Here is a 27,519-nt window from a genome sequence, read left to right on the forward strand (position 1 = left end):
AACTTTTCAAACTGTTACATTAGAAATCATTGGTCTATCTTGCATTTGACTGGCTCTTTTATTAATGCATGATTTTATAAGATTATGCCTTGGTTCTTTGGCAAATGGCTCATTTAATTATGCAGATAGTCAAATGTTGATAATATTAGACAACAACAAAAATCACATCAGTTTATTTTGCCTCGAATCTCATCATAAAAGTCTTGAATTATCACTGTCAAGCTCATGGTGGTGGACACAATTTCTTCCAAATCTCTCATTTTCCTCTTGAAAGCTCTAGTTTAATCACTGCTCACAAATACTCCAGTTGCTTTCCTTGAAGGGACAGACAGGCTTACTTCATTCATTTTCAAGAAAATGACTGCCAAATACTCATGTCTGAATATTAATATTTGCCTGTCAGTCATTCTTTAAAACAAAATGGTACTCCATGAAAAAGCGGCTAGTTCAGTTCCCCTGCCTTGGCCTCCCAAAGTGCTAGGATTACAGGTGTTAGCCATGAGCCCAGCGTTGCCATATTTTAATTAATTAACTTTTTTCCATTTTATTTTTAGTTGACACCATTATATAAATTCACAGGATACAGAGCAATATTTGGATACGTGTGTAATGAGCAATGATCAGATCAGGAAAGTTAGCATATCTATCACCTTGAATATTTATCATTTCTTCATGTTGTGCACATTCAAAATCCTCTCTTCTAGATTATTGAAAATATGCAGTACATTTTTGGTAACTATATTCACCTCACAGTGCTGCAGAACACTAGAATTTATTCCTCCTATCTAGCTGTACAGTACTTTTGTATCTGTTAACCAGCCTCTCCCCATCCTCCTCTCCCTCCTTCTCTTCTCAGTCTCTAATAATCTTTATTCTACTCTCTACCTCTGTGAGCTCCAATTTTAGCTCCCACATATGAGTGACTGCATGTGGTATTTATCTTTATGTACCTGATTTATTTCACGTAACATAATGTCCTCCAGGTTCAGGTATGTTGCTTCAGTTGACAGGATTTCATTCTTTTTTATGGCTGAATAGTATTTGATTGTGTATATACACTACATTTTCCTTATCCATTCATCTGTTGATGTACACTTAAGTTGGTTCCATGTCTTGACTATAGTGAATAGAGCTGCAATGAACATGAGGGTGCAGGTATCTCTTCAATATACTAATTTCTTCCCTTTGGATAAATACCCAGTAGTGGGGTTGCTGGGTCATATGGTAGTTCTATTTTTAGTTTTTTGAGAAACTGCCATACTGTTTTTCCATAATGACTATAAATCAAATTTTGACATTAATTATTGGCTTCCATTGTGGTAGATGAAGACCAATCACTCTTGGACTGTCATCTGTTCCCCTTCCTCCTAACCCTCCCAAAATATACATATCTCAATGTTTTATAAAATACCCAATATTCAATGTTTATTTGATTATGCCCATGTAATTACTATTCACAGCTACACACTGTGGTACACTCTGATTACATTGCTTTTCTAAATTTTTGTTTTTCTTGAACTTATACTAATTGCCTTGTTTACTAAATTGCTTAATTTTCTTTGTGCTTGTCATTTGCTCAGTTTTGCCACACTTTCCCAATGCCTTTCATTGTATTTTTCCTGCCAGATCTACCCGATCAGGTAGCCTATCAGTGCTAATTTCTTTCTTGCTGCCTGATACCTTCATTCTCTTCTATTAGTACTGGTGGCTTCCTAGGCCCCCTGCACAGCTGTCATCCCGAGACTTCCTTTTGCTTTCATCTTATGAAATTTCCTCGGCTTTTGTCCTAACTTTGATTTCTGGTTTTTTGGTTCTCCTCTCTTCCTCTTGGTTTTCTCCTTTTTTTTGGTGGAGTACATCCTCAAGTAACTTCATTAAGATAAAAACCCAGTAGAATTACAGAAGGCAAAAATGATGATCGTGCTCCAATCTGAAATGGTTGACCTCTACACCTAATGTACAGTCTTCATACTGAAATCTCTATTATTCTCTGGAGTCTTCATCCACATCTCACTTATGTTGGATATCCTGTTTTCTGAATCCCACATTTTCCTCTTTAATGTACTCATCTCATTTCATTTTGATGGAGCATAACATCTGGTGGCTGAGAAAAAGATGTGTAGGAGGCAAATTTTTTGAGACTTATCTGAAAATGTGTTTATTATATCCTAATACTTGACAGTTTGGCTGTATGTAGAATTATAAATTGTAAACATTTTCTATGCAGAATTTTGAAATAAAATCTCTATTGTGTTCTAGAGTCCAGAGTTGTTGAGAAGGCTAAGGCTATTTGACTATGAATTTTTCTGTATGGCTCATAGAAATCTTCTCTTTGAAGCTCATAGAATCTTCTCTTTGTCCCCACTGTCTTGAAATTTCACTCAGATGTGCCTTTACATGGATCTATTTTATTCCAAAAATATAGTCACTCAGCAGATACTTTCAGTCTTGGAAATTCATTCTTTTAGATCTAGGAAATGTTGTTATGATGATGACTTCCTCTCTCTTTCAGAAATTCCTATTATTCAGATACTGGATATCTTGGACTAATCCTCTAATTTTAATTTTTTTCTTTCTTATTTTACATGTCTTTATCTTTTGATTTGCTTCTGGGAAATTTTCTCAACTTTATTTTCCAATCTTGAGTTTTTCATTTCTGCTCCCATGCTGTTAATTTCTAAGAATTTTTTGTCCTGTATAATTGTTATGGCACCTTATTCTTGATGTATGCTCAGAGTGTCTTTTTTTTCTTTTCTAAGTTTTCTTGACATTTTCTCCTAGACCCTATTCCATGCTGTTAATTTCTAAGAATTTTTTGTCCTGTATAATTGTTATGGCACCTTATTCTTGATGTATGCTCAGAGTGTCTTTTTTTTCTTTTCTAAGTTCTCTTGACATTTTCTCCTAGACCCTATTTTCTAATTGTCTGGCCTCTGTCTTCCATGCTGAGGGATTTACTTAGAGCCTGGTATCCCTACATTATCTGTTCTCCATTAGGAGTGGGGAATTGAAAGACTGGCTGTAAACTCTGATGATATTGGTGAGATTTGTCAACTTTGAGCTTCACTTTAATCCATCTGAAGGGTTGGCAAACTACCAATGCCATTATCTTTAGGTCTTTCCTCTTGGATGGGTCATGGAGTGGATCGGCTTTTGTGGGGCTAGAAACTTACACAATTAGTGACTTTTGTTTGTTTGTTTTTGTTTTTGAGACAGAGTCTCACTCTGTCACCTAGACTGGAGTATAAGTGGTGCGATGTTGGCTCACCTCTGCCTCCCGGGTTCAAGTGATTCTTGTGCCTCAAGCCTCCCAAGCAGCTGGGACTAAAGACATGAGCCACCATGCCCAGCTAATTTTTGTATTTTTGTATAGATGGGGTTTTGCCATGCTGCCTAGGCTTGTCTCGAACTCCTAAGCTCAAGCGATCCGCCCACCTTGGCCTCCCAAAATGCTGGGATTACAGGTGTGAGCCACATACCTGGCCAGGAAGCTAAATTATTTCTATCAAGATGAACTGTGGATCAATTAAACCTCTTTTCTTTATAAATTACCCAGTCTCAGGTAGTTCTTTATAGCAGTGTGAAAATGGACGAATACATGGGTAAATCATCTTGTAAATAAGTGACAGCTGGGAAAAGATAAAAGGAGAAAAGGAAAGAGCCTGACACACAGCCCTCAACAACACCAATATTTAGGGGGATGGACAGTAGAGGAGGGAACTACAAAGAACAATAAGAAGGAGCTGCCTGAGAAGTACACAGAAAAAAATAGTGGATGGTTAATCAGAAGCCAAGAAAGAATTTCTAGCTCTAAGGAAGAGTCAACGTATAAATGCTTTAGGAGATGGGATGAAGACTGAAAATGCTCATTGACTTTTTCCCCTGTAGACTATATACACTCCAGGAAAGGTGCAATATCTGCCTTGTTCATTCTGTTTTTTAATACTTTTTTTATTTTAGATTTTTGTGGCTACACAGTAGGTATATGTTGTGTTGTTCATTCTCATATCATCACATGGAATAGAATAGATCCTCAATAAAAATAAGCTAAAGTAATGTGACTAGACTAACACATTTAAAAGAGAAAAATAGATTAAACTATGTTAGCTAAAGAGCTTCAACCTCACTCTAATTTCTTTCGTTGTGAGTTTTCCTAAGCTATTTTCTCCTAAAAATGTTAACTTTCCTTTCCCCATCCCCAGAAGATGGGTTGTTTTGCCAATAGTACCTTACAATTTTCTCAAAAAAGGTGGATATATTAGATAAAAATTATCTAGACAAAACTCCATAACCGTATTTCACCCCTCTAATCCCGTTATGTATGCTATTGTTGTGCCAAACTCCTACTAACCTCAATAGAGAAGGTACCAGGTTCAAGAGGCCAAGAAGAGACTGGAGAGCCAGTAAATGAGACATGGGTTTGTATTAGGAGCTTACAGTCCAGTGGTGACAGAGGGGAAAGAGTCCAGTGGCAGCGGGCTGGACAGAAGAACCAGCTATGTATAGAAGTGGTCCAGTGGCAGTGGGGTGGACAACACATCTCCCTTCCTGCTGTCCTCTGGCAGCGGGCTGGACAACATAATCACACGTCCCAAGGGCAGGAAAACCGCAACTGCCTGTAAACATCATGCAGTTTATACAGCATTTTCACTGAACACCCTCCCACTAATGACCTCCACCTGGCAACCTGCATTTAACGCAAAACTCAGGGCCCTAATCCCCTGTATGGCCCATGTTCCAATGGATGGGCCGGTGGGTGGGGGCGGGGGTTTAAGATGTTTATCATAGACACAGAAGAAATCTCCAGGTTGGCCACTCCCAGATTCCCTAGCTCAGAGCACACATTCAGGTGCATCTACCATACAGGGTCATTCTCAGGGTATGCTTACATTATTGCTATCAGATGCGTTTATGTTGCAGGTCTCTAATGATTTACACCTCCCTGGTTCCTTGCCTGGGGTAGTCCCAGTACAGGGAGAGCAGCCCTTACGAGCTGATCTGATGCCATGTTAGGTACACCTGATTTTGAATTCATTTTGGCTTTTAGAGAAATCGGATAATTTCCCGATTTTTTTTTTTTTTTTTTTTTTTGAGACAGAGTTTTGCTCTTGTTGCCCAGGCTGGAGTGCAATGGCGAGATCTCAGCTCACCGCAACCTCCACCTCCCAGGTTCAAGTGATTCTCCTGCCTCAGCCTCCCAAGTAGCTGGGATTACAGGCATGTGCCACCACGCCCAGCTAATTTTTTGTATTTTTAGTAGAGACGGAGTTTCTCCATGTTGGTCAGTCTGGTCTTGAACTCCTGACCTCAGGTGATCCGCCTGCTTCAGCCTCCCAAAGTGCTGGGATTACACGCATGAGCCACCGCGCCCGGCTCCCCTGATCTTATCTTTGTATTCTTTTTTATTGTATTGTATTTATTTCTGTCTGCCACATTTCATATCAAGACAGAATAACAGTGCTGCACATTAGGATCACCTGGAGAGCTTTTAAAAATTTCAATGCCCAGGTCTCACCCATGAGAGTTAAATCAGAAGGTCTGGAATAGTAAGCAGGCATCAGTGGTTAGTAAAGATCCTCAGGTGATGCCAATGTGCAGCAAAGTTTGGAAACTATTGGCACAACAGGTTTTAATCTCAGTTGTGACACTGGCCTTGCAATCTTGGATATGTAATTTAACCTCTCTGTAGAGTTAAATAACGTAAGAGTACCTATCTCAGTTAGCTGTAGGAATGAAATGATTGAAAATAAAGTGATTGGATCTGTGCCTAGAACAAAATAAGGGATATGCAATTGTGGGGCGGGGTTAAGATAATCTACTCCCTACATAAGTAGAGAAATGTCATAATTCATTCTGAGTTAAATAGCCAGCCACACCCCATCCTTTAGCGTGGGCCAGCTTAACTACTGCTTCCCAGATGGTTTGAAAGTAAGCTCCATGGACAACTCCTTCAGTGGTGAACAGTCTCTGCTCTCCTAAAATTTGTAGTTTATTGGGGAGATAATCAACAAATACATACATAATTTCAGGCAGTGTTCAAAGAAGCCATGCCAAAGAAATAACCTTTACTCTGAATTCAGTGTGGTCTCTGGCTAAGAATATGCCCTGGCAGAAGGGAAGCCCTTTCTATTCTCTGAAAAGAAGTGTGTTTACCAAAGCATTAAATGATAAATACATTTTTTAACGGTGAAGTCACAGGTCTCACAGAAATACAAAATGAACACGTGTAAAAAATTTATTTACTCATTAACCCGGGGACCAGTAAGCTGTTAGAACCAGCTCTAAGCAGAATTTAAAGCATCCACCTATATTGTTGAATCAGGACTGGGGAATGAATTTACAAATCGATGCAAAATGGCTTTTCCCAAGGAAGGGTAAGATAACAATACGAGGGGTCTTACCGAGTTGTGCAGAGCACCACAAAGAAAAGCGGACAACCCCTCTAGCAACAGAATGCCCGGGACGGTATGCCAAACTATGGCTGTTTTTTCATTGAAGACATTCAGTAATTTTTTGTCCATTTCAATGTGTTTCATAATTTCTCCCTACAAAAAAAAAATCACTCATCTCTAAAAACCCAGCAGCTAAGTAGTTCTTCTACATTATCTTGCTTTCATTTATCCTTAATCCTTTTGCCTTTGGCAGGGTTGGATGGTCTTTCTTCGCCCCCACCAAGGAGGCTTCGAAGGGAAAACAGGGTGTAAATCCAATCCCTCCACTCCTCCAGGGAGCCTCCCATTTTCGCCACAGGGGCGAGGATGGCTCAAGGCTGGGCTTGGCTCTGTCCCTTCCCCGCAGGCCCCGCCCCCAGTCCGCGCAATAATTGAGCTGCGCGCAAAGGTCACGTTATCAGCCTGTGACGCTTCCCATCCAGTACGTGGCACACATTGCTCAGAAAAGCCCCTTGTGCCCGCTTTCTGCCATCCGCGCTGTCTCGTGTCTCCCTTTTTCCATTAAATGCCTCTTTTCTTGCGGGTCTCATCTCGGGGATAATGCACTACGGGGATATACCTATCCCCAACTATCCTAGGCCCAAGAACCAGCCCTTGCCGTCACGTAACAGGCGGAGACTCGCTGAGGCGAGTTGCAGTTCTAATTGGGCGTGAGGTCTTGTCAATCCCCAAGTTCTTCCAATCAGAAGTCCGGTCCATCGAGCCTTCAGCTCCCCATTGGCCTGTGTGGAGGAAGAGGGGTGGGTAAGCCGAAGTCGCTAAGCTCAGTGCGCAGGCGCGAAGAAGCTGGCAGGGGCACGAGCCGGGGGCGGTCTTGAAGACGCGTCGTTGGGATTTGGAGGCCGTGAAAGAGCCGTTTGAGTTTGCCTGCGGGTGGAGAACGTTTGTCAGGGGCCCGGCCAAGAAAGAGGCCCGCCTGTTACGATGGTGTCCATGAGTTTCAAGCGGAACCGCAGTGACCGGTTCTACAGCACCCGGTGCTGCGGCTGTTGCCATGTCCGCACCGGGACGATCATCCTGGGGACCTGGTACATGGTAAGGCGGGCGGGCGTGGCGCGCATGTCCGGGGGGCCTGGGGAGCGGGGGCCTGGTGCGGAGGGGGTGAGACTGGAAACGGGGTGTTGGGTGGGGCGGGGACTTGGAGGGGCGCTGCTTTTTAAGGCGCGCCAACTCTGGATGAAGTCCAAGGACTTTGGGAAAGTAACCTTGTTCAGGAATCGGAGTCGGGGGAGCGGGGGGCGGTGGTAAGCATGGGGAGATTGTTCTTTGGCAAGAATTTGAGGAGAAAAGCGGGCTTGGGAGAGCAGAGGCTTTGCAGGCGAAGGGACGGGGGTGCTAGGATTTGGTGGGAATTCCTCTGTTTTGGTTCTTGTATTTCTACGATCTGAAAGGCAGCATTTCCTTTCCTCCTATCCAGTGCTCCCTGGAATTTTTTCCTCTAATGAAATAATTAGGAGCGGACCTTGATAAATGCAGTCTGGTTTCGACATTGGTCTTCCCGTTGGGAAAGCGAAAGATCCAGCGGTAACCCCGTTGTCCGCGTTTCTTGGACTTTGTTTCAGTGCCTCTCTTGCATCTCCAGAATCGCTTGGGGGCGATAGCTTTTGCCTGAGTTGACGCCTGACCAGCTTTTGTCCTGGTGCAGCCTCCTCCCTGCGCAGTAGGTGCTTTTCGTAGCCTACCGGCTATTTTTACAGAGACCTTTATTGAGAGCCCTCTCCATCCTGGCCACCTACGCTGGTATCTCCTGGGTTCCAAGATCTGTGTGATTCTGTCCTAACCAAGTTGACACTGTTGTTGCTTGGTGATTCACTAGTAATAAGTTTGTGATTTTTCTTTTGTAATTCACCATTTATAGTATCCATGCACATTAAACCTAACTTGTCCATGACTTCCAAATATGGGATTCAGTTTAGGTAGTTTTAGGTTATTATGACTTTGCCGAAGCCGTGACAAACTTCCTACATGGTCGACTTGGCCACTTTAATGACTTCGCGAATGTGGTTGTGTGGGTGACGTTGGTGATACTGTGCAGTTTTTGATACTTAACTGCAAAAGAGGAAGAGAGTTATCCCAGACACAATCTGTTTTCTCTGGACTTGCTTCTTCTCCCCACTCATTGACTTGAAATCATTAGTAAGCATTTGGACAAACGCCAGATGAGAATCATCTTAAATGAGGCAGATACTGTTTCATGGCCCGCCCCCGGGGGACTACCTGACTCCACATGACTGCTACCTGCCCTGTTGTTTTTTACCGTCTTGTTTCTGATGTACATTTAAAAAACAACACGAATGTGTAGGTTTGCTTGTGCTGAGTTTATTTTCATGTTTCCTGTACTTTTATATTCGGAAATACCGCCTTATTGATAGAACTATATCACATTTTCCCTCAGAGACTCTTTCGTTCTGTATTTTAACTGATTTGGAATACTAAACATATAGTTAATGACCATCAGCTGCATTATGTTTCTAACTTCCTTTTATAGCTTCTCCATTTTGCTGAGGGGCTGGGTCTCATTTCTTTTGTTTGTCCTTAGCTCTGTCTTCTATTTCCCTAAATGAATAATTCAAACCTTGAGGATCCTCAAGGCTGTTACTCAATTCCGTCTTCCTCACCCCCAGAAGATGACTTTCTTTCCTATTTAACTAAGAGAATCCATCGGCCTGGCTCTCGCCTGCAGTCTTAGTCTTCCTGTTTCTTCTCAGATCCTTCCCTCCACTCACAGAACAAAGGATTCCTAACTCCTCAAGAAGAGAATACCACCATTTCTATTTCAACCATCCGAATGTAATTGGCTGTATTTCTTTTCAGTTTTTCTCAGGCAGATTTTTCGATGCTGTGGGCTCAGCTGGAAAATTAATAGAATAGCAGGATAAAGTGGGAACTACAAACAGGAAACTCAAAATGCAGGGAGAAAAACTTCATTAGGGGCGTTTATTCTTACAAAGTAGGGAGTGAGTAGTTTACATCTGTTCCCTACTTTAAGCCCTCGTTGTGAGAAGGGTTCACATACCTCTGAAGACCATGCTTTTTAGTTTTACAATTTTAAAAAGATGCCATAGCTGTTCTTACTTTGCATAGACTTCTCAGATTAGTGTAAAACATTTTATTGTAAACTTCTTAAATCATTTGACCTGTCTTAAATTGATTAAGAGATTTACTGACCACCTGCAGTGTAAAAGGCTTTGGTGGACAAACAAAAGGAATAAATCACAGGGGCCATGTGTCATTTGCCTTGTTTTCCTATTACCTGCCGAGTGCTAGACTCTCAAATGTTTCTTGTCTAACACAGCATCTGCCCTTAAGATATTTATGGTATCACAAACTTGGAGCAGAGATATGAAAAACGTATGGTACAGTGATGAGGAGGAGGAGAAGGTGATCAGTAATATCAGATTCTAATCAGAATAAGTACTGGAAAAAGGCCATTGGTTTTGTTTATTATAGTTTTGTTGATGACTTTCAAAAGTGTAGCTTGAATACCATAGCAGTGTAAAGACAGTCTCTACCAACTTGGGGAGACATGTAACACTTATGATACAAGACCACCTAAGCCAAAATGTAGTATAATACTTCGAAGCAAAGAAGGCTTGTCCAAGTAGTGCATTTTATTCTCAGAAGCTGCTTTACTAAGACAGAGAAACAATATGGGGGTGAGTGAGTATTAAATGTCACTTCCCTCCCTACCTACCTTGTCAAGGTACTCTCTTGCTTGATTCCTGGTGAGGCAATAATTCAGTCTGCATGGGAGAATATTTATGTTTCTTTTTACATTACGTGGGACAGACTTCTGAGATGATGATTCCCCCTGTGTCATTTGGAACTTGGGGGAGCCCCTCTCCCTCGCTATCAGTGACTGTATCTGATACAGTCTCATTGCTTTCTAGCCACGGCTTCTACTGGTCTAGTGTTAAAGTATCGTAACACTATATACTAAAATATTCATTGTATGGTACAAAATAGTGCTGTGGGACATAGAGAAAGCCAGAACCAGTTATTATATGCACCGGAGGTACCAGCCCTGAAGTGTGAGCCTTTGGTATTTTAGATAGAAAAGAAGCATACCTGGTTAAGTAACAGGAAATTTCAGAATGAGCTCATGTTTAAATTCTGGCATTCCTGAAATGGTTTTCTCTATCATTTATTGAAGAATTTGAAGCCAGTTGATTTTAAACAAGTTTCTTATGAGGTATAAACTCAAATGTTTATTGAATAATTGAAAATGGACTTAAAAGTGTGCTGTAGTAGATATGCTTTGTGGTTAATAGTGTGCACTACAAGACTACATTTTGAGCGTTTGTAATAATTTTATCTCTTAGACTTAATATATGGCTAATTTTTCATGAGTGTCTCAACCATAAACAGTTTGAAGTTCTGTATCTGGGAGAGAAGTAAAAACAGGTTTCCTTAAGCTCTATTCCTTTCCAGCCCTCACCTCTGACTTCAAGTAAGCATAGCTTGTTTATATTTGTTAGTTTCCTTCCTTAAACTAAGGAAGTTTTGTGCCTCTGCCTTTGCATATGCTATTCCTTCTCCCTGAAATGTTGCTATCCTCCCAAGTCACTTTCTAAAAATTTTATTAAGGAAATTTTCATACATAAAAAAGTAGTGAAATAGTATGAAAACCTCCCATTTATTCATCACCCAGCTTCAACCATTAACAACATTTTGCCAAGTCCAGATAATTTAATGGTTAGCTCACATGTTTTCATGGTAAAACTTTCCTTTTTTTTTTTTCTTTTTGGAGACAGAGTCTTGCTGTGTCACCAGGCTGGAGTGCAGTGGTGCGATCTCGGCTCACTGCAACCTCCGCCTCCCAGGTTCAAGCGATTCCCCTGCCCCAGCCTCCCAAATAGCTGGGACTACAGGCACCCGCCACCATGTCCGGCTAATTTTTTGTATTTTAGTAGAGACGGGGTTTCACCGTGTCGGCCGGGATTGTCTCGATCTCCTGACCTCATGATCCGCCTGCCTTGGCCTCCCAAAGTGCTGGGATTATAGGCGTGAGCTACTGTGCCCAGCCAAGCTTTCTTTACTTCCTAGCCAGGGGGATCTGTTTTTCTCACGGTGCACCTGCAAAAGTTTCTGGATCCTTCTTGTATGTACTTATTAAATAGTACTCAGTACACATTGGTAGGATTGTCCTTTTCTCTTATTTTTCTCTCTACAGCAAGATGTTCTCCTGGAGGGAAGAGGGTGATGTCTTTATAAGGGCAGTGGCTCACGCCTGTAATCCCAGCATTTTGGGAGGCCAAGGCAGGTGGATTGCCTAGGAGTTCGAGACCAGCCTGAGCAACATGACGAAACCCCCTCTCTACAAAAAAAAAATATTATATTATATATATATTTATATAATATATATATAGATATATAATATATATATAAAACATATAAAAATATATATACACACACACATACATACATATATATATTAGCGGGGCATGGTGTGGTGGTGCATGCCTGTAGTCCCAGCTACAGGGGAGGCTGAAGTGGGAGGATCACTTGAGCCGGGGAGGCAGAGGTTGCAGTGAGCCTAGATCGCACTAACTACTCTCCATCCTGGGTGACAGAATGAGACCCTGTCTCAAAATAAAATGTGTGTGATGGCTAACTTATTAATTAAAACATTTGAGGTGTTCATTACACATTTGTTGAATGAATGTCTCCTCCAAAAAATATTGTGAATACTCAGTTGTATCTGCATGTAACAGTAAACAACAACAAAAAACTTCTTTTTTTTTTAAATTATACTGTAAGTTCTAGGGTACAACAACGTGCAGGTTTGTTGCGTAGGTATACATGTGCCATGTTGGTTTGCTGCACCCATCAACTCATCATTTACATTAGTTATTTCTCCTAATGCTATCCCTCCCCCAGCCCGCCACCCCCCCGACAGGCCCTGGTGTAGGTGTGTGATGTTCCCCACCCTGTGTCCAAGTGTTCTCATTGTTCAGTTCCCACCTATGAGTGAGAACATGCGGTGTTTGGTTTTCTGTCCTTGTAATAGTTTGCTGAGAATGATGGTTTCCAGCTTCATCCATGTCCCTGCAAAGGACATGAACTAATCCTTTTTTATGGCTAAAAAACATTTTAAAGATAGTCAGTTTTGATCTTTATCAGATAACAGGCTTTGCTTAGTTCTGTAGATTGACCCTCCTGTGGGTGCTTTCTCTGCATGGGAAGCCCTTATCTGGATGCCTCCTTAAACCAGACACACTGTTTTAATTATTATCTCAGTAGATACTGGCTCTGGGCAAATTACTGTGGGAAAACTGAAAAATGATTTTTTTTTTAAAGTCTCCAGAGAATCTTCTGGAATAGGTGTGGCAGTGAAAGAAGAAAACAAAGAATTCCTCTCTTCAGGCCCTGTGCTTCCATGGATCTGATACAGTTATTTTGTAACAAGTCAAATCTAACAGATTTCTTATTGTACACACTTACATAAGATGTAGAAGCTTTCAAAAACAATGCACACCACCTGATTTGACTGATTAAATTTACAGTACTGTTAACACACTGAGTGGTGAGTCTGCAGCCCATGCTGCTAAAATATTGCTGCATTCTATACCTCTCCATATTGCCAAGTTTAGAAGTTAATAATCTTTTTTTTTTTTTTTTTTTTAAAGAGATGGGGTCTTGCTATGTTGCCTGTGCTGGTGTGCAATGGCATGATTATAGCACACTGCAGCCTTGAACTGGGCTCAAACGATCCTCCCACCTCAGGCACCTGACCAGCTGGGACTACAGGCACACACCACTGTCCCCAGCTTAATCATTCTTTTTAAATTACATTTTTATTAACTTTCTTTCCTGAATACAGTGAAAGGAAAAAGTGAATCAGGAATAAATATTTGTAATAGTTAGTACATAGTTGGATATTTTCAGAGAAATTTTATATTGTAAGACTACAGTTAATTTTATGTATTTTTTGAAAAGCTAAACATGTAATTTAGAAATATCAACTTTAATCCGAGGTAAGTTGCCAGGGCTTACATATGAGCACAAGGTAGGCGTTCATTGGTGAATATCTTTAAGATCAAAGGATGCCAGGAGCGGTGGCTCGTGCCTGTCATCCTAGCACTTTAGGAGGCCAATGCAGTAGGATCACTTGAGGCCAGGAGTTCAAGATCAGACTGGACAACATAGTGAGACTCCATCTCTACAAAAAAAATTTTTTTAAGTCACAAGGATGGGTTTTCCAGTGTAATACTTTAAGATGTAAGTTGGGGTTCTAATGAAATGATGTGATCTAATGGAATATAATTAACTCAAAGAAGATTTGGAAAAAGCTTTTAATGAAGTAGCATTGAAATTTATTTCACCGTTTCTTGGTCCTTCTGATTGGCTCTACGATTTATTTTGTTTAATATTTAGTGGTATGACCCACAGTGAAATGAAACTTGAAGTGTCTCTAGTACTAAAAGAAGATAATAGTGGATGAGCGTGTGACTTATCCATGGAAGAGAAGAAAAGTGAAGAGTTCTTTTGTTTTGTTTTTTAAGAGACAGACTTAGTATTGTTGCCCAGGCTGGTCTCCAGAGCTCAGGCGATCCTTCCCACCTCAGCCTCCCAAGTAGCTGGGACTATAGGTGTAGGTTTTTAGAAATCCTTCATGTAATAAAAATATTTAAGAAGGGAAAATAGAACTCCTAAATGTTTTTGGCATGTCATTCCCTTCATTTAGTAATTGGGTTTGCATGCTTTTCTTGACAAAGGAATTTCTGTACTGCAGAGAGCTTTTTCACTGTGACTATGCTGTGTTTAGCAAAGAAGAGTTTGCCTAATTGATTTCAAACTGATTTCCATACACAGAACATAACATTTTAGTAGATATATCTGATTGTTCAGTAATTAATTCACCTAGTTGTATTAGCTCATACTCATACACCACACACGCTGGCCAAAACCCATTGCAGCAAATGTGGGCAACAAAAAAAATCAGCCTTCAACTGGGGAGAGCCACCTTGCAAAAGTGATTGTTCCTGGTAAGTCCTCTTAAGAATTGAAATATATCATGCCTTGCCTCTGAACAATGCAAGGAAAGAGGCTTGCTGCTGAACATAGACAGTAAAGTCTAAACATTTTATAGCCTTAGATAATGGTTTCTTTGGGAAAGACCTTAAAATAGGAGTTACTGGGGAATGTTTATTAATAATCACGTAGTGCTGAGAAGGAGGATGTCTTAAAAACCAGACTTGTGTCCTGATTCTCCCATCTGTCAGCTCAGCAAGCTTAACACAAGTTATATAGCTTTACTGAATCTTAGTTTCCCCATCTACACATAGGCTTTGGTAATATTTACTTCATGGGTTGTTGTGAGGAATAAGTGAAGTAATACACGTAAATACACATGTCATAAAGCATATCCTCCATAAATGTTGGTTGATTCCAAATTTCATATTGTGGCATTGTTTAGATCACCTACCCTAAAATAAAACTTGATCTGCTTATCTAGCGGATGTTAGTGAAATGACTTCAGTTGATAAAAGGAAAATGCATTTCCTGTGTATTTATCATTCAAGGTGAAACAGGAGAGAAGTATATAATAGTTTGTTTAAAATACTATTGATAGCTGGCCGACACAGTGGCTCACATCTGTAATCCCAGCACTTTGGGAGGCCAAGGCTGGTGGATCACTTGAGGTCAGGAGTTTGAGACCAGCCTGGCCAACGTGGCGAAACCCCACCTCTACTAAAAATGCAAAAATTAGCCAGGCTTGAATGGTGCACGCCTGTAGTCCCAGCTACTCGGGAGGCTGAGGTGTGAGAATCGCCTGAACCCAAGAGGTGGAAGCTGCAGTAAGCTGAGATCGTGCCACTGCACTCCAGCCTGGGTGACAGAGCAAGGCTTGGTCTCAAAAAAAAAAAAAAAAAAAAAAAAAAAAGTCCCAGCTACTTGGGAGGCTGAGGTGTGAGAATTGCTTGAACCCAAGAGGTGGAAGCTGCAGTGAGCTGAGATTGCGCCACTGCACTCCAGCTTGGGTGACAGAGCAAGGCTTGGTCTCAAAAAAAAAAAAAAAAGTCCCAGCTACCCCGGGGGCTGAGGCAGGAGAATCGCTTGAACCCAGGAGGTGGAGGCTGCAGTGAGCCAAGATTGCGCTACTGCACTCCAGACTGGGCGACAGAGCGAGACTCCATCTCAAAAACTAAATAAATTAAAATACTACTGATAGGAACTTAACCCTTGAAAATTCCAGATGTTCACATTTTCACAAAGGGAAGGAGGGCAAATTCTGTGAACTTTACTATGCTAGATAAGGAAGCCTAACTCCAATCCTACGTGAGATTTCTGTCTTGAGTCATTAACAATACTCTTTCTGAGTACTTAAATGCAGTGAAGCCTCCTGGGATACCGCAGGGATTGGCCAACAACTATAGGCACAACTCATGTCCTTTTAAAATGGATTTACAACCCTGGGAGACTAGGAAAATTCAGATATTATGATGGGATTTCAGCAGGCTGTTCCTCTGAAGAGCTAAACAGTTTTATTCAGAAGTTGCTAGTTAATGGGAAGGGGCAGCCTCTGGCAGCTTTGTCCTCAGCTCTGTTCTCTTTTGTTAGTAACTTAGATGGAAATACTGATTACATGCTGATCCTAAATTCAGGAAGTTGAGACAGGTAGTAAATCTGTAGTGTGTCAGAATCCACATCCAGAAAATCTTTATAGGCAAGAATGTAATAAGATGAAACTCAATTACAGGTATATTAAGGCCTATGCTTGGGCCTCTGAATCCAACTATATAGGTGCAGGTGGGAGCTTAGCACAATCAAGTGTGAAAAAGAACTTGGTGTTTTAGGGAGTTACTCTCGTGTGATATTCAGAAAATTTATAAAGCCAATGCAGGCCGGGTGCGGTGGCTCGTGCCTGTAATCACAGCATGTTGGGAGGCTAAAGCAGGAGGATCACTTGAGGCCAAGAGTTCAAGACCAGCCTAGGCAATATGGTGAGACCTTGTTTCTAACAAAAACAAAAAACCTCAGTACAACTTCAGGTTGCATTAATTGAAATTCGGTAGCCAGAATATGAGAACTGAGATCCCATTATGTTCTGACCAGGGTGACTTTACCTCATTTTAATACATGTCCATCAAACTGGAGCATGTGTAAAGAGGAAAACAAAAGGGAAGTAGGTAGCTAGGAACATGCTAGTCAGAGGAATGGCTTAAAGATCTGCATGTCTATTCTAGAGAACACAGTATTTGGAGGCTGTTTTCAGGCATTGGAGCACTTATTTAGAAGGGAGAGCACATTATCTCAAAAGGTAGATTTAAGGCCGGGCGTGGTGGCTCACGCCTGTAATACCAACACTTTGGGAGGCTAGGGCTGGGTGTATCACTTGAGGTCAGGAATTAGAGACCAGCCTGGCCAACATAGTGAAACCCCGTCTCTACTAAAAATACAAAAATCACCTGCGTATGGTCGTGGGCACCTGTAATCCCAGCTACCAGGTGGCTGAGGTGGGAGGATCACATGAGCCTAGGCAGGGGAGGCTTCAGTGAGCTGAGATTGCACCACTGCACTCCAGCCTGGGCAGTAGAGTGAGACTCCATATCACACACACGCACACATACACACACACACACACACACACAAGTAAGACTAGTAGATGAGTTAAGTGACTTTCAGTATCTTGGTAAGTCTCTTAAGCATTTGAGTCTAGCTCAAGAGGAAATAGTGACTTCTCTGTCACCAGATGAGAGATGCTGTGGAGGGGTTTCGGGCATCTGATGAATAAATATAACAGATGAACAGTAACTTCTTCAAATCCAGAAATTCTGAGATTGGTATATGAATAAATAGGTAGCTTCGAACATGAACCATTTGTAATGATTCTTTAGTTTTAATTTTATTCTGGTGTATTGGTTAAGCATCTTATCTCTCAAATGGTTAATATTACTTATACTTTATAAAATATTTATTTTTAAATTATTCTCATAGTGGTAATTGCGTATTGTTTTATCTCACAGGTAGTCTCCCACTATTTTATATCTTTGTTACTTCAAGTAAGACAATCTTAAATATGAGAGGACATCTAGAGATTGTGCTAAGATTGCGTCGTGATGGTAATTAATGTAACTGATAGAATGTTATCTTTTCCAGGTAGTAAACCTACTGATGGCAATTTTGCTGACTGTGGAAGTGACTCATCCAAACTCCATGCCAGCTGTCAACATTCAGTATGAAGTCATCGGTAATTACTATTCGTCTGAGAGAATGGCTGGTATGTGTTTAATAGAAAAACAAAAAAATCTCCCTTGCTAATTTTTATATACAGTCCTGTGTTGTTTAATGATGGGGACACATTCTGAGAAATGTCACTGGGTGATATTGTTGTGTGAACATCATAGGGTGTACTTACACAAACCTAGATAGCGTAGCCTACTATACACATAGGCGATGTGGTAGAGACTCCTAGGCTAAAACCTGTACAGCAGGTTACTGTACCGAATACTGTAGGCAGTTATCATACAGTGGCAAATAGGTGTGTATCTAAAGATAGAAAAATATAGTAATACTGTAAATACACTATTACAGTGTTATGGAACCATCATGATATATGCAGTCCATTGTTGACCAAAATGTTGTTGGCACATGTCTCTCTCTCTTCACACACACTGGTTATTTAGAGGATTGATTAGATTATGCTTAAGTTACATTTCAGAAAGTTAAAATGGTTACATAATAAGGGTAACAAGTTAAATTATATTTAAGTCATTCTTGCTGAGGCAGGAAAGTATTTTGATGGGTTTTTCAGAGATATTCAGTGAAGATTACAATAGAGTATTTCTAGCCAGAAAATGTAATGGACTATTAAGTTTTTGAGAAATGTGTAAAATGTACCTTGAAATCAAAATAAGCATGCAGGCTTCATGAGACTTTTTTTTTTTAAGTTGCTACTAATAGAAAGGAGAAGAAAGTTGCTATGGTTACAATATATGTGTCCCTCCAAAATTCACATGCTGGAGCTTAACCTCCAAGGTGATGATATTAAGAGGTAGGACCCTTGGGTGGTGATGAGGCCATGAGGGCTCTACCCTTATGAATGGGATAAATGCCTTTCTTTTTTTTTGAGACAGAGTTTTGCGCTTGTTGCCCAGGCTGGAGTGCAATGGTGCGATCTTGGCTCAGGGCAACCTCTGCCTCCCGGGTTCAAGCGATTCTCCTGCCTCAGCCTCCTGAGTAGCTGGGATTACAGGCACACACCACCACACCCGGCTAATTTTTTGTATTTTTAGTAGTTACTCCATGTTGGTCAGGTTGGTCTCGAACTCCCGATCTCAGGTGATCCACCTGCCTCAGCCTCCCAAAGTGCTGGGATTACAGGCGTGCCACAGCGCCCGGCCAGCGCCCTTCATTTTTAAAATCACATTTATATTATTTATTTGTTTAAAAAAAGTTTTTTAGAGAAAGAGTCTTACTTTGTTGTCCCAACTGGAGTGCAGTGGTACAGTAATAGCTCACTGTAACCCAGAATTCCTGAGCTCAAGTGATCCTCCCACCTCAGCTGCCTGAGTAGCAAATTTTTGTGGAGATCGGGTCTCCCTGTCTTTACCAGGCTGGTCTTGAGCTCCCGGCTTCAAGGGACCCTCCCACTTCAGCCTCCCAAAGTGCTGAGATTACAGGCATGAGCCACTGTGCCCAGCCCATAGCAGACTCTTGAAAGCCGATTATTTGAATTACAAATTTTGCTTTCAAGTTTGATAATACCTGTTTAATTTCATATTTTGTTTTTACCTGAATTCTTCTAAGTGGAAGTTTGCATGTTGTAGCAGGGAAGTCCTTTAAATTCTTAACATTTATCAATCCTGTATCCTCTAAGAAAAAAGTAAAGAGGACTATTCCTAGTTTAGTGCCAAATATTGATGATGTTTTACTGCCCAGTGATAAGATTATATATACATGCTGTGCATGGTGGCTCATGCCTGTAATCCCATCACTTTGGGAGGCCGAGGCAGGTGAATCACTTGAGGTCAGGAGTTTGAGACTAGCCTGGCTAACATGGTGAAATCCTGTCTCTATTAAAAATACAAAAATTAGCTGGGCTTGGTGGCGCAGGCCTGCAATCCTAGCTACTCTGGAGGCTGAGGCAAAAGAATCTCATGAACCCGGGAGGCAGAGGTTGCAGTGAGGTGAGATTGTGCCACTGCACTCCAGCCTGGGTGACAGTGAGATTGTCTCAAAGAAAAAACAAAGGTTATATATACATTTACCTAATAGGGAATATTCAGCAGTTGTTCTAGTCATTCATCATTATTAGTGCCCTCAGTATTTTTTTTCTTTTTTCATTTTTAAAACATCTTTTGTGCATACAGGGTCTTGCTATATTGCCCAGGTTGGTCTTGAACTGCTGGCCTCAAGTAATTTTCCCACCTTAGTCTCTCAGAGTACTGAGATTACAGGTGTGGGTTGCTGTGCCCATCCCCCCCGGTTTCTTAATCTCTGCCCAGACGGATCACCTGATGTTGGGAGTTTAGACCAGCCTGGCCAACATGGTGAAACCTCGTCTCTACTAGAAATACAGAAATTAGCTGGATGTGGTGGTGCTTGCCTATAGTTCCAGCTACTTGGGAGGCTGAGGCAAGAGAATCACATGAACGTGGGAGGTAGAGGTTGCAGTGAGCCAAGATCGCGCCACTGCACTCTAGCCTGGGCGACAGAGTTGATTCCAGAGTCACAGAATCAACTACAGATTTGTGCTAAGAAACTCAGTAAGTCAGGCACGGTTTAGAATTGCTTGAGATTACTTGGCTGTTTTGTGAAAAAATTAGTGAACATGGATTAATGGAGAGTTGGAACAACCTGAGTAAGAGTTGAGAAACAAAGAAGAAAGTAGTGTGTGTTAACATAGATACCAGGGTGCAGGAAGCAATGAATTTTAGTGTTTGGGAGGTTGGATGGGGAAGTGAGGTTAATGGCGAAATTTGAATTTCAGGTTATATTTATCTAGAGCAAGAGGTAATGTATGTAGCATTCTGAGTTTAATACATTTGTCTTTTAAGCAGTTGCCAGCCATTCCTTCCAGCTAAACCCTACTCATAAGACCCATCTTGTGTCATTTCTTCATATTTTTTCTTGATGCTTCAGGCAAAGCAAATTGTTTCTGCCTCTGTTGTAGCACTTGACACATTGGATTATAATGATCTGTTTGCACATCTTCAGACTCCTGGGCGCATAAGGGCACAGGGACCTGTTTCTCTAGCAGAGAATGTGGTTCATGTGCCATCCGACACCCATGTCAGTGAGTTGTTGTAGCGATTTAACAAATAAGTGCTTTGTGTGAATGTCTCAAGGTTCATTACTTCATGCTGAGACTTTGATTTTTTTTTTTTTTACCCTCTTGGCCTTAGATCTTTTTATAGCCAATTTTGAAAATATTTAAATTTAATATTTTAAAGCTAGTCTTTAAGTGAAGTTTTGTTCTTTTTGTTGTGTAAGTAGCTTAATTAGATTTTTGTTTTTGTTTTCTTAGATAATGCCTGTGTTCTTTTTGCCGTCTCTGTTCTTATGTTTATAATCAGTTCAATGCTGGTTTATGGAGCAATTTCTGTAAGTATACTGTATTTTCAGCTTTTAGAGTTTGACCTTAGGGGAGCTTAGTAATTTCCTATATGTGATACAATGTTATGGTTGTTATTTTTTCTCCAGTATCAAGTGGGTTGGCTGATTCCATTCTTCTGTTACCGGCTTTTTGACTTCGTCCTCAGTTGCCTGGTTGCTATTAGTTCTCTCACCTATTTGCCAAGAATCAAAGAATATCTGGATCAATTAGTAAGTGTGTATGCTCATTAAACTTATTTTTTCTCATTTTGAGTAAAATGTTTACATTTAAATTCTGAATCAGCCTTAGGTATTATTTTTAACTACTCCACTTGCTTTTGAAAGTGTCTTAAAATAATTATTTCTGCTCTCTTAGCTACTGAGACAAAACTGGCAAGATGAAAATAGAGTAATTTCTTACCATCCATTTGGATAATTCAGTATTAAGAGTTCCTAGAAATGGATATTATGGAACTAGTAGTTCAGCTTTTCTTTTTGAGCGTCCAAAGGTACAGTAATTTGACTGTGTATGGCACTCTTTAAGTGACTAGCTTTTTGTCTTTACAGACATCTGTAGCAAGTATTCCAGTGCCTACTATGTTTTTAGCCCTTTGCTAAGCACTGTTGGTGAATGGTGTGGATATAAAGATAACTGCCTCATCTTTAGCGAGCAAACTGTAATATTTGGGGAGTCAAGATACATGAAGATGTTACCTGTGATAACAAGCGGGAGCTGTCACAGCAGCAGCAAATAAGGAACTTCGATTAATGTCATATGGAGGGGGGCAGGGAAAACTCTGGGCTGGGGTGGCCAAGGAGGGCTTCGTGGAGGTGGTCAGAAGGAGATATGGGATCTAGGTAGATGAAAATTGGCAGGAGTATCCTCAGTTCATTTCTAAAGTGCTGTCTTTCAGAACTTTTCTTCCCACTACCAGATTTCCTGCCTAGCCCATTTTCCACACCACCAAATTCATCATTCATTTATTCAGAAAACATTTGCTGGTTGCTCTTATGTGCAAGGCACTCTGCTAGGTCATAGAGATGCATCAGTGGAGCTTACTTCCTGGTGAAGGAATCAGGAAGTTGACAGTTACTGATACACCATTGTAGGTTACTATGGGAGTGGATATCACGTGGGTACTAAACCTGGGCTGGGAAGTGAGATTTGAATTGTACTCAGGAGTTTGAACAGGAATTAAGATAAAGTATAGAAGACAATGTTCCAGATAAAAGAGAGACCTTGAGGCAAGAAGCAGCATAGTGAGGGCACTAGAAGCTGGCCATGGTGGCTAGCACACAGAGGGAGGGTGGGGAAGGCTGGAGAAAGGTGGCCAGGGGCAGGGCCTGGTGGCCTGGTCAGCCACGGTCAGCGGTTTCTGTGTGGCTCTCTGCTCATGTCATCTCTGGGGGAGAAATTTCAAGTGGTGCCTCCCTGCCTTCTGAATAAAACCCTTAGCATAGCATTCCCTCATGAGCTCCACCTTCTGTGTTTTTCTTTTTGTTTATAGATGAAAATCAAAAAAACAGCTTTTTTCCCAAGGAGACAACCTGGCTGGGGTTTGGGGAGTAGTGTGTTCTCAAAATTTTTTTTTTCTATTTTTTTCAGTCCTTTGGGATTTCTGTTTATGTTGCTTTTTAAATGAAAATGTAATTAAGCCTTCGTGTTGACATTTCCATTAAAAACAAGCATAACTTAAAAAAATTAAATTAGCTTTATAGAAAAGAACATAAAAATTTATTATTCCTTTTACAGACCCTGGTGTTTTCTCTCCTCTGTTTTGTTCACTTAGTGCCTCAGACTGGAAGGTATTTCCTCTGTTGGTTAGTTTTTAAATCTGAAATTCTTCTTCTATAACACCTTTCTCCCTGAACTTAGCTCATTACCTTGTACACAGTCAGGGCTGAATAAGTATTTAAATGAATGTAGCTGATGCTTTTCAGTAGAACAGAGTATGTCTGCAGTAAAACTTACGTCTTGCCTGGCATTGTAACCAGTGGGTGTATTTTTGCCCCTGTCTGATGAGAGTTGAGACAAACGATTGACATGTAGAAAAATAATTTTCCCCTTGTAGCATTAAAATGGCCCAGTTTATCTGTAGAACTTACACAGACCTGAGCATCTCCTGAGTTAATGACGCAAGTGACACAGGGACAGATCTCAGTGCCATATAGGCGATAGTGTTTTTCCAAAGGCCAGAAAGATGGAAAATAGTGAAAAGTAAACAGAAAACGAGCTAAATTTAGACTTTTTGGAGCATTGTAGGTTATCAAATGTACTCTAAGTGATTGTTAGCATGCATTAATGGTGATAAGGCTTAAAATTTAAAAGCACTTTGAATTAAATTCTGCTTATACATTTTTATTAAATATCACTTTTGACTTTGGTGCCTTTGTATTCTTCAGATGCTCTTCAGGTTATCAGCAAGTGCTAGTGCGATGGCTGACTTGTAAATGTGTGTGTGTTTTTTTAATAGCCTGATTTTCCCTACAAAGATGACCTCCTGGCCTTGGACTCCAGCTGCCTCCTGTTCATTGTTCTTGTGTTCTTTGCCTTATTCATCATTTTTAAGGTACATTGCTGACTAAATCTTTAGGGGTGACTGAGATTGACACTGTGAATCTAAACCTTTTTGCTGCCTTTCACCTTACAAGTCACAGGAGATTGAGGATTTGTGGGGACAGTGTTTATTCTGGCACACGAGCAGAGATAGCTTCTAGGGAATGGTTTCTGTTGTGTTTCCAAGGAATGGTTGTAACTGTCAGGATCCTTCTCTAAGTGAAAGGACCTACTTTTTATGTTTTTGAAAAGGGGTTCATGATTTGTGTTGAAAATCTGTTAAAATTCCCAAGGTTCACAAACCCAGAATTTCTTCTGCAGCACAGTGGGTTGACCTGAATTGAAACTCCATCTCTGGTTTCTCTCTGAAATGTTGGCGATGAAACTCAAGACACTTAAATGAGAGCAAGTAGGGAAAGGGCCTGGCCTGTGCTGGGTCCACACAGAGGTCAGCTCCCTTCTACACAGAGGATGTGTGGGGAAAGCATTCTAAGTCACTGGCATTTTAGAGCAGGTAGTCTGTTGAGTTTCTAGCAGATGTCAACTTTGTTTTTATTCTTCCAGGCTTATCTAATTAACTGTGTTTGGAACTGCTATAAATACATCAACAACCGAAACGTGCCGGAGATTGCTGTGTACCCTGCCTTTGAAGCACCTCCTCAGGTTAGCTACTGTTGGATAGAGTAAAAGGTCACCAGTCGCTATTGACTGTTCCAGGAGAAGAACCTGGAGCTTGACTTTCTCTTTCATGCTGTAACCTATGGTTTGGGCATGAACCCTGGGTACTTTTATGAACAGCTTAAAATCCACAGGATTCAACATTTTCCGCTTGGAATCCTGAGTACATGGATAGCTTGTCTCATCCAGTTTGGCTGTTAGATTTACTCATTAGAGGTCCTCATTAGTGTCATGTTTGTAGGGGAGACAAGACAGGAAACAGCTGTGTTAGGCCCATGTAGCCTGGGGCTTCTAAGGATGGAGAGTTCCATTGACTGAAACTTGTGTTGTTTTCAGAAAACATCCATATGATCCAACGGGGGAGCTGACCTGTCTGGGGAGATGAATACAGTGGTTTCATGGGTCTTTTGGGGAAGCCTCCCTTTCACAGCCCTCTAATTGCTGCTGTGCTACCTTCCCAGGTTTTCAGCATATAAAATATATGTGGCCCATCTAGGGCCAGGCTTTCAGACTTGGAGTCACTTCGATTGGAATGTCACTCCTCCACTGCATAGGTGTGCCTGTTACCCTCGAAGACATGATATAAGTTCATGATCTTCTGACTACAAACTGATTCTGATGAAAGTCAGGATCCAGGAGCTAGCATCTTATTGGGTGTTTCCTATTGCATAGTTTAACCCAACTCCTCAACACGTGAAGTGTAATCGGCACTGGCACTTTATCGGTCACACTGGAACGAGGGCAGAGCAGTGGCACCCACTGCCTGCCTGTCTAGGAATCCTTGTCCAGAAGCGGAACTCTCTCTCCCCACCTCCCTGTCTCCACCCTCCCCTTCGCTAGCAATCTTGGTAAAATTCCAGGTTATTCAGGCATCTACTTGGGAACATTTTAGCTAACAGTTTCTTCAGCTCTTCTTTATGGTTTTGTATAACCCTATTTAGGACATAAAGTCTGAAAGCTGAATTATCTCACAAAGGATTTTAAAGGAGAATTAAATATGATACAATTTTTTTTCTCTCTTTAGTACGTTTTGCCAACCTATGAAATGGCCGTGAAAATGCCTGAAAAAGAACCACCACCTCCTTACTTACCTGCCTGAAGAAATTCTGCCTTTGATAATAAATCGTATACCAGCTTTTTGTCTTGTTTATTTTACAGAATGCTGCAATTCAGGGCTCTTCAAACTTGTTTGATATAAAATATGTTGTCTTTTGTTTAAGCATTTATTTTCAAACACTAAGGAGCTTTTTGACATCTGTTAAACGTCTTTTTGTTTTTTTGTTAAGTCTTTTACATTTTAATAGTTTTTGAAGACAATCTAGGTTAAGCAAGAGCAAAGTGCCATTGTTTGCCTTTAATTGGGGGGTGGGAAGGGAAAGAGGGTACTTGCCACATAGTTTCCTTTTTAACTGCACTTTCTTTATATAATAGTTTGCATTTTGTTACTTGCTACCCTGAGTACTTTCAGGAAGACTGACTTAAATATTCAGGGTGAATAAGTAGGTGGGTATAAGATGTGAATTTTTCATCTGCGGAGACAAGAAAAATATTTGACATTTTGACTTGACTGTGGAAGATGATGGTTGCATGTTTCTCATTTGTATATGTTTCCATCTTTGTGATAAGATGATTTAATAAATCTCTTTAAATACTTAGGGTTGTCATTTTTTTAATCAGTTACTTTTTTTTAAGATAAACCCTGACATTTTCCATTACAGTGTATTCAGAGTGCCAGTGTTTTTTTTTTTTTAACTTTGAGAATACAGTTGGCCCTTCGTATCCATGGGTTCTGTATCCATGGGTTCTGTATCCATGGAGTTAATCGACTGTGGATTGAAAATATTTGGGGGGAAAAATGGATAGTTGGATCTGTACTGAACATGTACAGACTTTTTATTCTTGTCATTGTTCTTTAAAAAATACACTATAACAATTTATGTAGCATTCACATTATATTAGATATTATAAGTAATCTAGAGATAATTTTAAAAATATGGGAGGATATGCATGGGTCATATGCAAATACTATACCATTTTATTAAAAGGGACTTGAGCAACTGTGGATTTGGGTATCTGGAGGGAGAACCTGCAACCAGTTCCCCATAGATACCAAGGGACAACTGCACAATGATGCACACTTACTTAGAAATCATTTTCTTAATCCATTAACTCTAAATTTGTGGTGAAGATATTTCTTGAATCACAGGACAGAAATTAATACCGGTGGTTTGAGAAGTGATTGCTGTAGCAATCTTTTTTTATGTCTTATTTTTTTTCTTTCCAACTTCTTAGGTTCAGAGGGTACCTGTGCAGGTTTGTAACATGGGTAAATTGTGTTGCAGGGGTTTTGTCAGTGTTTTGTCATCCAGGTTGTGAGCATAGTACCTGATAGCTAGGTTTTTGATCCTCACCCTCTACTCTCAGGTAGGCCCTGGTATCTATTACTTCCTTCTTTGTGTCCATGTGTACTTAATGTTTAGCTCCCACTTATAAGTGAGAGTATTTGGATTTCTGTTCTTGCATTAATTTGCCTAGGATAACGGCCTCCAGCTCCATCCATGCTCCTGCAGAGGACATGATCTTGTTCTTTTTTATGACTGTAGTATTCCATAATATATATGTACCACATTTTCATTATCCAGTCCACTGTTGATGGGTATTTAGGTTGCTTCCATGCTTTTGCTATTGTGAATAGTGCTGTGATGAACATATGTATGCATGTGTCTTTATGGGAGAATAATTTATATTCCTTTAGGTATATACCTGATAATAGGATTGCTGGGTTGAATGGTAGAATGTTTTAAGTTTGAGAAATCCCTTATGCTGCTTTACACAGAGGTGGAACTAATTTGCATTCCCACCAACAGTGTGTAAGTGTTCCCTTTTCTCTGCAACCTTGCCAGCATGTGTTTCTTTTTACTTTTTGATCATAGCTGTTCTGACTGAGGTGAGATGGATTTCTCTGATTATTAGCATTTCTCTAATGGTTAGTGATGTTGAGCATTTTTTCATTTACTTATTGGCCATGTGTATGTCTTTTGAGAAGTGTCTGTTCATGTCCTTTACCAATTTTTTTTTTTTTGAGACGGGGTCCTCGCTCTGTCACCTAGGCTGGAGTGCAGTGGCACGATCTTGGCTCTCTGCAACCTCCACCTCCCGGGTTCAAGTGATTCTCATGACTCAGCCTCCTGTGTAGCTGGGACTACAGGTGTGCGCCACCACACCTGGCTAATTTTCGTATTTTTAGTAGAGATGGGGTTTCACCATGTTAGCTAGGCTGGTCTCGAACTC

General features: G+C 40.7%; 1 protein-coding gene across 1 annotated transcript; it reads left to right on the plus strand.

Annotated features, from left to right (window-relative positions):
- Positions 1-6,814: 6,814 nt before the first annotated feature.
- Positions 6,815-25,883, plus strand: LAPTM4A (lysosomal protein transmembrane 4 alpha). Its single transcript, XM_004028892.4, has 7 exons — positions 6,815-7,487; positions 17,556-17,676; positions 20,926-21,002; positions 21,102-21,224; positions 23,468-23,563; positions 24,115-24,213; positions 25,253-25,883. The coding sequence occupies exons 1-7, from the start codon at positions 7,377-7,379 to the stop codon at positions 25,325-25,327; spliced, it is 702 nt and encodes a 233-aa protein (XP_004028941.1). The 5' UTR covers positions 6,815-7,376; the 3' UTR covers positions 25,328-25,883.
- The last annotated feature ends 1,636 nt before the right edge of the window (positions 25,884-27,519 follow it).

The sequence above is a fragment of the Gorilla gorilla genome, chromosome 12 (genome assembly GCF_029281585.2).
Source record: "Gorilla gorilla gorilla isolate KB3781 chromosome 12, NHGRI_mGorGor1-v2.1_pri, whole genome shotgun sequence".
Lineage (NCBI taxonomy): Eukaryota > Metazoa > Chordata > Mammalia > Primates > Hominidae > Gorilla > Gorilla gorilla.